Raw genomic sequence first — 13,428 nt, forward strand, 5'->3', positions numbered from 1 at the left:
CGAGACAGAGCAGGCATCGCGAGATCTGGCCTCTGGCTTCTGACAGGCGGGCATTGTTTCCGGATGTCATGGGAGGGCTCTGGGGTACGGGATGGGGGCGCGTGGCTTTCTGCGGGTGGCCCTGGAACCACCCTGGAAACCCGACCAGGGCTGCGGTGAGGGTAGAGTCTTGTCTCAGGTCGGGGAGGAGCGGGACAGGGGGTGCTGAGAGGGAGCTGAAACGGCTCGGGACATGGAGGCGCCCGAGCTTGGCGGTGCAGCCGCGGCGGCGGCCGAAAAGCACGAACCCCTTCACGCGCGCACAGGAGGAGGATTGGCGGCGGCGGAACAAGACCGTCCTCACGTATGTGGCCGCGGCGGCCGTGGGCATGCTGGGGGCGTCCTACGCCGCCGTGCCCCTTTACCGGCTCTACTGCCAGGTAGGGCGGGCGCTGCCCGTTGGGCGGCCCGTCTGGAGGGGCGTGGGTGCGGGCAGTTCCCTAGACAGCGATGCTCCACGGTGCCGTGTTGGAGGGATGTCCGAGATTATCTACCAAAGAAAATCACTTTCTAAGTAAACAGGCCTTAGAAAGTGACTTACTTGCCCAAGGTCACCAAGAAAGTGACAGGCTACCGGTAGAACCCGAGTTCTTACAGTGATCGTGCCTATACTCCACTGCCTAGAGAAATTCCCCGATGTCAGCTACACCACCGGAAGGGTCTGCAACCTGTACTACGGTATCCAGCGATCTGCCTTACCCTCCTGCTGTTCACACACGGGCCCGCTTTTAAAATGTAATTTATGTTCATACATTAATTCTGTGAAGCACAGAAACCATGGTTTCTGTGCAAAGGTTAACCCTGGAAATGGGAGTGTGCTTGCTACTTGTAGTTAAACTGGGAGTAGCTTTTTATATATACAAACTAGCATGAATTAGGACGTCAAGGCTTTTCCCCCTTGTTAATATGTAACTGTAATGTTCTTACCCAGGGCTCCCTTTTAGATCAGAAACTCTAGTGCAATGGTTCTCAAAGTGCAGACCCCAGGACTAGCAGCAGCATCATTACCTGGGAGGGGAACTTGAGCACAGATTGTGGAGTCCGACTGCAGAACTGTTGAATCAGAAACTCTGGGGGCAGGGCCCAGCTGTCTGTATTTAATAAGTTCCCTAGCAGATTTTGATGCAGGCTAACGTTTGAGAACCATGGGCAAAGGCAGACTTCACCTATTTCATATATATTCTCCTAAGTTCTTAGGCAGTAGTTTGCTGCTTTGTCTGGGCATTAGGATCACCCATGGGGTTTCTTAAACAAACATGTCAGGGCTCCTGTACACCAGAGATCCTGATTAGGAGACGTGGGTAGGGGTCAGGAATGTATGTTTTAAAAACATGCCATAAATGAGAGCTATACATTGGGTTCATTCAGTGAGTGAGTGATAGTGGTTCCCAAACTTTGTTGTACATCGGAATCACCTGGAGAGCTTTACAAAATCCTGACACTCAGGTCACATCCCTAACCAATTAAATCAGAAGGTCTTGGAGTGGGAGTCAGGAAGTAGTAATTTTTTAAAGATTCCAATGCTCAGAAGAGTTTGGGAATCCCTGGTTAACTGCTCTTTCCTGCCACTATTGTTAATGCCTGGCTTACTTCTCCTGTCCTTATGAAGATTAACTTTCGCCTTTATTTTTGATAATGACTGGAACAGCAGAAATCTGAAGGACTTTTCAGTCTCTTACTATCAGCATCTATGTAGGAAAGTGCAGTAGCTTGATTTCTGGAAGATGAGTGTAGAATGTTAATTAATTTTCATCAGAGGCCAGCCTGGACCAAGCATGAATCCCAGAACTACCAGTTGATTAAGTCGTAAACAGACCTGAATCTAAAACAGCAAGTGTAGATCACCCCAAACCACTGGTGAGTAGGCAGGGAAAGGTGGGTGGTTGATTTTATTCTTCAGGCAATATTTAACAATGTCTGAAGACATTTTAGGTTGTCACAACCTGGGAAGTGAGGAGGGGAGGGTGCTACTGGTATCTAGTGGGTAGAGGCTAAGGGATGCTGCTAAACATCCAACACTGCAGAGGGCAGATCCATTCCCCCATCCCCACCAAAAAAACGAAAAAAACAAAGAAGTATCCTCTCCAAAATGTCATTAGTTCCAAGATTAAGAAACCCTGCTCCAAACTGAAGTGAATGACAATATTTCATGCATCTGGGTGAAAGTGCAGGGCAGGAAAGTAAAACAATTGTAATTTGTAATCCTAAACTTAAATCATAGTTGGGTGTTTAGTAGTGACATTTCCAAAAGAGCATCTCTTTTATTTTTGGAATCATGGAACTTTAGAGCCCAAAAAATTAGGGATCATATAAACCACTTCATACACTGAGCTCATTTTATGAGTATGGAAAGTATAGCCCAAAGAAAGTAAGATTTAGTGAGTTTTTAGAGCTAGTGACAGAACTAAACTGGAGTGCAGGACATTTTCTTTCAATGCCTTTTTCTATTGTTTAATTTCTCAAAGTATCACATTTACTAATTTGAAGAATCTGTATTCAAAGACTGCCTGTCAGAAAGAAAACATTCAGAAATCTTTATGTAAGTGACTCAAGTTCTTCAGGAAAACATCTTAAAACTTAGCCCTCTTGAGCAGAAGTATATACTTGTCTATTAAGCAAGAGTAAATAAAGGCTTACCCTCTGATGTATCTTGTAGGGTTATAATGTAACTTCATATTGCATGGCAGCTGAGTGAAGCTGGTTGACTTGTGTAACAAGCTAAGATGGTAATAACTATATTTTGCTGGGAGTCTTCCCTAGCCTCAAATTTGGTATTTTTTTTCCCTAGTATAGTAACAGATTAATTATCCGGAGACCAGAATTCTGGCAACCTCATGCATCAGAAGAATGATTTTTTTTAAGCTTCTCTGATAAGGAAATAATTAATGGCAATGAAGATAGACAAGAAGTATCACAGATTATCCTGATGCCCTATGATTAGTTGATTCAGTGGCCAAAGAGATCAGGTTCTCTGATTAACTGGTTTTATATATATATATATATATATATATATATATATATATATATATATAAGCTGTACTATACAAAAAAATACAGAAAAAAATTTACCAACATGGAAAAATACTTATGATGCTTGAAGAAAGCAGACTACAGAAGTGAAGCTACAAACTAATCTGTGCTTTAAAAGTTATGATATGAAAAAGGACCAGACAGGAATGTGGAAAAATTGAATTATTTAAATAGTTTATTGAAATGACAGCGTTGTGGGTAAATTTATTTCTAATAATAATAGTTGATATGAAATATTAACAATAAGGGGATATATGTTTAATGAAAAGTTCAGCTAAAAATTCTGAGCTCTATTATCAGTGGAGAGTCTGCTCTCTTTCAAATGATTCATTTTTGACCATGCCATATAAGCAAGTGATTACTGAATAATATGACTTTGACCAATATAGGCCCATGACACCCAAAAAGTGGTCAAACCATTGGCACATTCATAGGAAACGGCCAGTGATAGTATATAAACCTTGCTACTACTGGATTATTAAAGTTAAATAGTTTTAAAAATTTTGTTTCATCCAATAAATAGGTCATCAGCACCTAAAACTACTGTATTATTGTTTAGCATATTATATTGTACCTTGTTGTCTTTTCCTAGACTACTGGACTTGGAGGATCAGCAGTAGCAGGTCATGCATCAGACCAGATTGAAAACATGGTACCTATTAAGGATCGCATCATTAAAGTCACCTTTAATGCAGATGTACATGCAGGTCTCCAGTGGAACTTTAGACCTCAGCAAACAGAAATATATGTAAGTGATTAAAGCAGTTTTTAAAAGATTGCTTTTTTCAATGTAAAAATTCTTTCTGGGCTTCCCTGGTGGCGCAGTGGTTGAGAGTCCGCCTGCCGATGCAGGGGACACGGGTTCATAGATCCCACGTGCCGCGGAGCAGCTGGGCCCGTGAGCCATGGCCCATGAGCCATGGCCACTGAGCCTGCGTGTCCGGAGCCTGTGCTCTGCGATGGGAGAGGCCACACAGTGAGGGGCCCGTGTACTGCAAAAAAAAAAAAAAAAAATTCTTTCTTTCATCACTTACTGTTTCACAACTTAGGAAACATTCATCTAAACTTAATTTCAAAATACTGACAGATTCCATTACTGTAATCCTTTTATTGCTGCAGACTACTTTTTGACAGTGCCCTATATTCTGACCTAATGTAACAGGATATACTTTTAACTTTTAAGTTACATGGCATTATAATAAAAGTCAGTTTGGAACTATGGAAAGTATCATGTTTTTATTAGAATCATATTAAGAATTCACTAAGAAGTTCTCTGGTCACTAATCTTGAGAGTAGGAGCAGCTGTCATACTTTATAGTTGCCTTTACCTCAGGTATAGATGATACAAGAAAAATGTTGAAAATCATTGGTTACAATGGAAAGCAGTTTACTGATTTACATCAGAAGTATCCCTGTCCCTTAAAAAAAAAATTAAGGATCTTTGAAGTAATCATGCTAAATAGTCATGTTCTATTTCAGAAAGATTATACACCTTAAAAGTTTCCTAAAATTGTGATTAGATTTAACTGAAATTATCTCATTAACTGAATAGCCAGAAAAGTTTAATTGTAACTCTTATTGGAAAACCCTATTAATATTAGCGCTTCCCCAGGTTAGTAAGCTTCATTGAATCTCTTCAGTGATTTGAGGGTGTTATAGATTATGGTTCTTTCTGTTTCTTTTTTTAAAATTAATTTATTTATTTTTGGCTGCGTTGGGTCTTTGTTGCTGCATGTGAGCTTTCTCTAGTTGTGGTGAGCGGGGGCTACTCTTCATTGCGGTGCGCAGGCTTCTCATTGTGGTGGCTTCTCTTGTTGCGGAGCATGGACTCTAGGCGTGTAGACTTCAGTAGTTGTGGCACGCTGGCTTCGTTGCTCTGCAGCATGTGGGATCTTCCCGAACCAGAGCTTGAACCTATGTCCCCTGCATTGGCAGGCAGATTCTTAACCACTGCGCCACTAGAGAAGCCCTAGATTATGGTTCTGAATATTAGTTACAATCACACAGTAGTATACAGTGGTATTAGTTGCGTACATGTGACAGAACATCCTTTGGACGTTGACTTTATTTTTTTTTAATTATGTCTCATTTTACGTTGACTTCTTTAAAGCCTTGTAATTTATTTTATCCGTAATTTTCTCTCAAAAAAAAAGGTATTAGTGCTTTTTGGTTAAATAAAAGTTCTATTCAGTTAGTTTTACTCTGGTTTACGTTTAATTTACTCTGGTTGTAAACCAAGTTTAAGGTTGGTAACCTATTTTAAAAAGAATCTTTAGTCAATTATATAATATTGAGGGATAAGTGTTAAAAAGTTAGGCTTGGCTTGTTCTTGGACACATTTTATTTTCTTACATCTTTATTGAAGTATAATTGCTTTACAATCTTGTGTTAGTTTCTGCTGTACAACAAAGTGAATCAGCTATATGTGTGTGTATATATATATATATATATATATTCCCTCCATTTTGAGCCTCCCTCCCACCCTCCCTATCCCACCCCTCTAGGTCATCACAAAACATGGAGCTGATCTCCCTGTGCTATGCAGCAGCTTCCCACTAGCTATTTTACATTTGGTAGTGTATATATATCAGTGCTGCTCTCTCATTTCGTCCCAGCTTACCCTTCCCCCTCCCCGTGTCCCTAAGTCCATTTTCTATGTCTGCGTCTTTTTTCCTGTTCTGCCCCTAGGTTCTTCAGAACCTTTTTTTTTTTTTAACGTTCTATATATATGTGTTAGCATACGGTATTTGTTTTTCTCTTTCTGACTTACTTCACTCTGTATGACAGACTCTAGGTCCATCCACTTCACTACAAATAACTCAATTTTGTTTCTTTTTATGGTGAAGAAATATTCCATTGTATATGTGTGCCACATCTTCTTTATCCATTCATCTGTCGATGGACACTTAGGTTGCTTCCATGTCCTGGCTATCGTAAATAGAGCTGCAATGAACATTTTGGTACATGACTCTTTTTGAATTATGGTTTTCTCAGGGTATATGCCCAGTAGTGGGATTGCTGAGTCATATGGTAGTTCTATTTTTAGTTTTTTAAGGAACCTCCATACAGTTCTCCATAGTGGCTGTATCAATTTACATTCCCACCAACAGTGCAGGAGGGTTCCTTTTCTCCACACCCTCTCCGGCATTTATTGTTTGTAGATTTTTTGATGATGGCCATAATGACCGGTGTGAGATGATATCTCTTGTAGTTTTGATTTGCATTTCTCTAATGATTAAAGACGTTGAGCATTCTTTCATGTGTTTGTTAGCAATCTGTATGTCTTATTTAGAGAAATGTCTATTTAGGTCTTCCACCCATTTTTGGATTGGGTTTTTTTTTTTTTGATATTGAGCTGCATGAGCTGCTTGTGTATTTTTGAGCTTAATCCTTTGTCAGTTGCTTCGTTTGCAAATATTTTCTCCCATTCTGAGGGTTGTCTTTTCATCTTGTTTATGTTTTCCTTTGCTGTGCAGAAGCTTTTAAATTTCATTACAGTCCCATTTGTTTATTTTTATTTCCATTTCTCTAGGAGGCGGATTAAAAAGGACCTTGCTGTGATTTATGTCATAGAGTGTTCTGCCTATGTTTTCCTCTAAGAGTTTGATAGTGTCTGGCCTTACATTTAGGTCTTTAATCCATTTTGAGTTTATTTTTGTGTATGGTGTTAGGTAGTGTTCTAATTTCATTCTTTTACATGTAGCTGTCCTGTTTTCCCAGCACCACTTATTGAAGAGGCTGTCTTTTCTCCATTGTATTTTCTTGCCTCCTTTGTTGGATACATTTTAAATAACTTCATCTGCAGATTATTGCTTGAAGACTTCAGACATACAAGAGGACAATCCATAACTAAGTGTGCATAAGAGAACATTGGTTCTGCACTGACATATGCAAGTAACATTTGAAAATAAAATGTTCTTGGGTAGTATTCACAATTTATTTTGCTGACCTAATTAACATTAGTTTAAATGAGGTATTATGGTCTGAAATGATAATAATGACTAATTTAGGAGGGAAAGAAGGAGCCATGTGAGATTTAAGGATAATGTATATTTTCCTTAAAACAGGTAGTGCCAGGAGAGACTGCACTGGCGTTTTATAAAGCTAAGAATCCTACTGACAAACCAGTAATTGGAATTTCTACATACAATGTTGTACCATTTGAAGCTGGACAGTATTTCAATAAAATACAGGTATAACTAAATGCAAACATTACAGAATGTGATAAAGGTACATGAAATTGTTTGATACTAAATCTATTTCACTGTTTTTTTAGTAGGTACTAATTTTTTAAAGTTCATTTCTTCTAAACTTCAAACTGTTTTTTTCATTGCTTATAATAGCTATGCAGAGGTTGAGAGAGTCAAACCATATAGATATCTGCATTTTTAAGATTAGAAGAATTTGCTGATTCTCAATCCTTAAAGCAAAACTCAGTCTGAGATAAAAGATGCTGTTATTCTATCACAGAATTTAAAGATTATAATTAACAGTATGCTTATTAAAGCCAATAAAATGAAGCATTAGTTTCTATTGTAGGTAATAGAATAGAAATATTAATTAATGAATACCTTTCTATAACTTCTAGTGCTTCTGTTTTGAAGAACAAAGGCTTAATCCACAAGAGGAAGTAGATATGCCGGTATTTTTCTACATTGATCCCGAATTTGCTGAAGATCCAAGAATGGCAAATGTTGATCTCATCACTCTTTCTTATACTTTTTTTGAAGCAAAGGAGGGGCATAAGTTGCCGGTCCCAGGCTATAATTGAAGTCAGAACTAAGTCCTGCTTCAAATTTGTGAGTTTTGAAAAATCATGTATCTTCTCAGAGGAGAAATATTTACAATAATGTGAAGCCTTCTATTTTAAATTTTATATACTTATGGTTCTTTTTCCCAACTAATTTACCCTACTTAGAATGTGTAACTGTTCAAAACCATACTTAGAGTTTAAGTAGTATTAGAAGAAACTGCTTTGTTTCTTAAATAAGTTAGCATGAACTTGATGGTTCAGCTTAATTCACTGGTCCCCTTTCAAATTATGAGCACTTCATACTTGTAGCAATGAATTTTTATTATTATTTCTAGAATAGTTGGTTACTACTTTCATTACAAACAATCACTATTTTAAAAGCTCAGGGCTTTCCTGGTGGCTCAGTGGTTGAGAATCCGCCTGCCGATGCAGGGGACACGGGTTCGTGCCCCTGTCTGGGAAGATCCCACATGCCGCGGAGCGGCTGGGCCCGTGAGCCATGGCCGCTGGGCCTGCACGTCCAGAGCCTATGCTCCGCAACGGGAGAGGCCCGCATACCGCAAAAAAAATTTAAAAAAATAAATAAATAAATAAATAAATAAATAAATAAAAGCTCAAAATGGAAGAGGAATCACTAAGCCCTAACAGCTGGCTTAAAGATTACATTCTGATGTCAAATTTGACCGTATTTTTCCTTTAAGATCTAGGGCTATTTTACAGAGTACTAAATAAGTACGTTGAAATTTCAGTACCATGAAATTTAAGTAAAATGCATAAGTATATCTAGTAGGTCTCTAGCATTTCTTGTGATAGTTCCAAGTCTCCAAATTTTAAAATGTAAGTGGGGTTGTGAAGATTTACTGACAGCAGAGTTCTTCTGAAAAAAGATGTATTAAACTGTTTTAATAGTAATTTATTTGTCATTGTAATTTATGACAAACCAAAGTACAATTTATTCTGAATGTTTTCCAGTAGTCTTTTTTCCAAAAAGAAAGGGCATTTAGTATTATAAAGAATTATATTTAAAGGCAAACAGTGTAGAATCCAGTAACCTCTTGTGGGTACCTGAAATATTAAACTACAGTCATCAAGGCTTTTACAATTCATAATCCTAAACAAGAGTATTATTTATAAAGAAGTGCAAATTGACTTTTACATTCAACTTTAGTTAAATGAAGGCACTCAGTACTCTTCCTGAATAATAACAGTTTTTCACATTTCATGCTTTAATCTAATCTATTAACAATTATTTTGTAATGAAACAGTTTTCATCTACTCTTACCCCTGCTCGTGATGATTTCTAAATGTAGGAAGGTCTGAAACATAAGGTGCTACACTTAATCTGGTTGGCCTCAGTACCATGAATTTTTCTTCTGCTGAAGTTTCAAGTGAATATATGTTACAACCAAGTTCTTTTGAGATAAAGCTTGAGCTGCTGTCAGGAACCATAAATGTTACTCTGGAACTGTTACTCTTCTGTTTAAACGTCATTACTGCAGAGGAGAAATGTTCCACTGTGGCTTTGATGTTCTGGAAGGTCTAAACTTCTGGGTCTCAAAGCTGGACAGGGTCTACCTTTAGCAGAATTGGCACCCATAATGCTGCTAGTGAGCTGGTCATCTGCTTCCACATGGAATAAAAAGAAGAGTCAACCATCTCCATCTTTTCCTCTTTCCCCATTCCTTGTAACCAGAGAGCCACAGTCTAGTAGAGGAAAGGTGGGAATGTACTACTTCCACGGGGGAGGGTGTGGAGGGAATAAATAAGGTTAATAGGTTACTGGTGGCTGTGTGCATTGATTAGTAAATAAATGGAATGATTAGTAAAGCAATAGAATCCAGACCAATCTAGACTAACAATGAATGGCTTCTACCAGTCCCAGCTAACAGGTATTAACTGCACATAAAAGACACATCTGATTCTAGTGCTAAGATGTTTTTATTGATCATCTGTTTTTGTTAGCATTAACATTTCTATACCATAAACCTACTTCTGCATTCCCAAGATTTATAATTTTTAGCTAACATGGTCACAAAGAATGTATTTCATTTGTGAACAACAGTTCATTACAATTTGAGTGACTCAGAGGAACTTGTGTAATAATATCTCACTCATCAGAGTGTCAGACTGTGATGGCCCTTACAAAATGTAAATAATAAATGTAGAAAGTGACAGTTACACTGAAATCATGTGGAATGTAAGTTGCGTAAGTTGAAGCGTTTACCTCAACAATCACTGTGACTTTGAGCTCCTTTGTGGTAGTGAACATCAATGTCTTCATAAATAGCTCTGAAACAAACAAGCCATAATGGCAAAAGGGTTATATATCAATTTCAATGTACTATTTTGGCTTTTAGCTGCCAACAACTTAACTAAAAATGTGGTGCTATTTTAGCTGTTCAGGAAATCAGTCTATATCAGTAAATAAAAACAAAGGTCTCTGTTCTGAAGCTTACATTATAACTTTCTTAGATCCTAATGCTGCTATTCCCATACATCTTATAAATATGTATCTTATGGAACCATTTTACTTGTAATTTAATGAGAAATATGGCTCAACATTTGGACAGTTTGCTTCCTGATTTTAAAAAAAAGCAAAAATTGTTCAGCTTTCCCTGGCTTTATAAAAAACATTAAAAATTAATATTCTAGCTTATTTAATGTATATTACAGTCCAAACTCCTGAGCTACCTTTAGCATATAACTGTCATCTCTGTGCTTTGTATATAGTCATTTTTCTATGACAGCCTTTGTTCAGTTCTTTATATTTGTCTTACATATGTCTGTAGATAGAACATATCTATACCTAGAAATATGACATTAATATATACAGTATAACAACGCATGGCTAAGGAAAAAAAAATCTCATAAAAATTACAGCACGTTGAAGGCATGATCCCTAACCTCAAGAAGCCCCAGCATGGTCCAGAAATTTTAATGTTTTTCTAATAAGTTTTGTCTCTCGTTTTCCGCAAAAGTATTTCAACCTCCTTCACTCTATTCAAATCTCTGATGCCCCTCCTCTCGGTCAGAAACCTCACATTTTAGTAAATTAAATGTCTGGATATGGAAACCTCCTCATGCTTCCATCACCAAATCTTCAAGTCAGTTTTCATCTGCACCATCATCTACTTCTATGATCTTATCTGTCTACCCCTAGCTTCTCAAACACCTCACTCATTTAGGTATCTCCCTTCCTAAATCTTCAGCCTCTCATTCTCTACTAAATCCTACCCCTTAGGATTCAGAGATGTTCCAGCATCTCCCATTTTATAAAATAATACAGTCCTTTATCCCATGTCTACATCACCTCAGTAATCCTCTAGCTCCCAGGCCACTTTCCACAATCCCTTCATGTTTAAGTTTCTATGTAAGTTACCTGTGCACTTACTGTCTACTTCATCTCTTACTTCTTAATGCACTGAAATTTGGTTCTGTCCCCATCAGTTTACCAAAATGCTTCTACTAAAATCGCCCGTGATTTCCTGTTACTTAGTCCATTATCGAGTGTTTGTCTTCAGCAATGTTTACCACAGTTGTGTACTCCCTCCCTTTTGTTTCCAAACTGCAATTTCCACATCTGGTAACAGGTTGTTCCCCATTGCTCTTTGCTCTTGGCTTTTCCATTTTCTTCAATGTGCCCAAACTCTCTCCCCACAGGGTCTTTGTATAAGTTGTTACCTGGCTGGGCCTGCAACACTGATTCCCAAACTTGTCACACTAAAAACTGCAGGTCTTAACCTTAACGTCACTTCTCAGGCTTTCTCTACCCTCATTTAAATCAGTTCTTTCTGTTATACACTGTCAAGTCGGTATCTTTCATACCATTAAAACAAACCTGTAAATACATGTTTGCCTGCTGACTTAATGTCTGCATCCATACTAGATTTACCCTCCATGAGCTTTAACATGATAAATTAGGCAGCAGTCAATTTCCCTTGCACATAGACAGTGTTCAGTCGTTTGTCAAATGAATGAATCATGTGTATGTATATATATATTCATAAGTACTCTATGTTCTGCTGGAGTAGAAATTCTTAACCTGGGGTTCATGGACAACCAGTGATGTGAATATCCCAGAACTTTTCTGCAAGATTTTGTGCTTTTCCTTAGGGAGAAGTTCCCTGGATTTCATGGAATGTTCAAAGAAATTGAGACACCCTACCCTCCTGAAAGTAAGAACTGTAGTGGTAGGGAATTCCAGCTTCTTACTATCTCTCTTACCTTTAATATCTATTGCACCACCACATCTACTTACAACAATCTCATAATTAACTAAAATATAATAATATACTTTTCTGCTTCCTATTTGCCTGGAAAACTGATAAAAACATCTGGTTTCCAGACAGCATACCTAGTTTAACCAGTTTCTAATTCCTTAAACCACTAATATATTCAGTGATACTTTATCAAGCAGAATGACCTAGGAAAGTTTCACAATCTTGTTAGGAAAAAATATTTAATGAATTCCTAAGCCTATTAAGATTCATTCATAAGTCATTCCAAAATAGATCACTACATTGAGGGTTTAAACCAGGGTCAAAACCTCAAATGCCTACACATGCCAGGCAGGTCAGATGAAGGTATACAGTGGGCCAGGTGGGGCCTGGTGGACTGCAGAAGCTGTCTAATCTTAAAGAGGCAGCTACTATGCAGCCCCAAGCTATTGCTAACACGTAAAAATGCTGTTGTATCGAAAAGAATCCAGAGGTCCAGATATTTTTGGAAATATCCCACTTTTTAACTGTTGGCAGTTAGTGTTTAAATGCATATTTAAAATTCACACAGGTCAAACAAAACACAGCTGCAGGCAAGATACAGCCTGCAGTCTGCTAGTTTCTAAACAGTGATTTCCATAAACCTGCTTTAATCATTTTAAACAATTTTGGGGGTAACCTTTAGTCAAAGTATATTAAAGCTCTAATAAGCCTACCATTCCATAAATATTTTTATATACTGACCAATATGAAATCACAAAATAATGCTGCTTTAAGGATTCCAAGTTAAAAAGTAATTTTTACGCTAATAAACCATTTTAAGTACAATGTTGTCACAGATAGAGAAGATTAAAAACAAGTTCTTACATAAGTCTTTTTTGGCACTAGTCAACGAACAACTAAAATATCCCATCCATGTGGTACTTATGTCACCAATCAGTGAATAGCGCCCTTCTCCATCTGGAGAGACCCTGACTTTCCTCCAAGGCATCTACAAGGAATATACTAATGCACACGATGGTTCTGGTTATTTCTTAATGTGCAACCCCAGCATTTTTATCTTTTAGTCACAAGGCTGAGAATAACAAGACCATTAAGAGCAACAACCTCCAAGAAAACCTCATAAGTCATTTTTAAATAAGGTCATTGATTTCTGCCAAGACCCAAACAAAGTTAAATGTATGACCAAGCCCTGTTAGCTCTGCTACCAAAGGGAACCAAGACAAAAAAGATAATCATTTTGTAAATGACTTACTCTGTGGTGACAGCAGGAGCTAAGGGATCGAACTCCATTACCTCGTAGTAATTGGGTGGCTGGAAATCATTCTTTGTCATCACTGTAAGCAACAAAAAGAAACACACATTGTGCTTTTCGAGGAGATACACACA

At 37.9% G+C, this 13,428-nt stretch overlaps 2 protein-coding genes across 8 annotated transcripts in view; one reads left to right on the forward strand and one right to left on the reverse strand.

The window, feature by feature from the left end:
* Nucleotides 1–10,011, forward strand: COX11 (cytochrome c oxidase copper chaperone COX11). The gene is made up of 4 exons (XM_059046865.2): nt 1–419; nt 3,662–3,817; nt 7,137–7,262; nt 7,658–10,011. Exons 1-4 carry the CDS (start codon nt 69–71, stop codon nt 7,838–7,840), a joined length of 816 nt encoding a protein of 271 aa, XP_058902848.1. The 5' UTR covers nt 1–68; the 3' UTR covers nt 7,841–10,011.
* TOM1L1 (target of myb1 like 1 membrane trafficking protein) overlaps nt 8,702–13,428 on the reverse strand; it is a 54,899-nt gene continuing 50,172 nt past the window's right edge. For 2 of the 7 annotated variants that reach the window (XM_067020486.1, XM_067020485.1), the window contains 3 exons: nt 13,295–13,376; nt 10,047–10,111; nt 8,727–9,551 (listed from right to left, as the gene is read on the reverse strand). In XM_067020486.1, coding sequence (XP_066876587.1) covers nt 10,048–10,111; nt 13,295–13,376 — 146 coding nt within the window. In that variant the 3' untranslated portion in view covers nt 8,727–9,551; nt 10,047. Of the gene's footprint in view, nt 9,552–9,746; nt 10,112–13,294; nt 13,377–13,428 lie in introns of those variants that run through there. The other 5 variants (XM_067020484.1, XM_067020483.1, XR_009332498.2 and 2 more) reach the window with 5 other exon arrangements.

This window comes from Kogia breviceps, chromosome 19, assembly GCF_026419965.1.
Source record: "Kogia breviceps isolate mKogBre1 chromosome 19, mKogBre1 haplotype 1, whole genome shotgun sequence".
Taxonomy (NCBI): Eukaryota; Metazoa; Chordata; class Mammalia; order Artiodactyla; family Physeteridae; genus Kogia; species Kogia breviceps.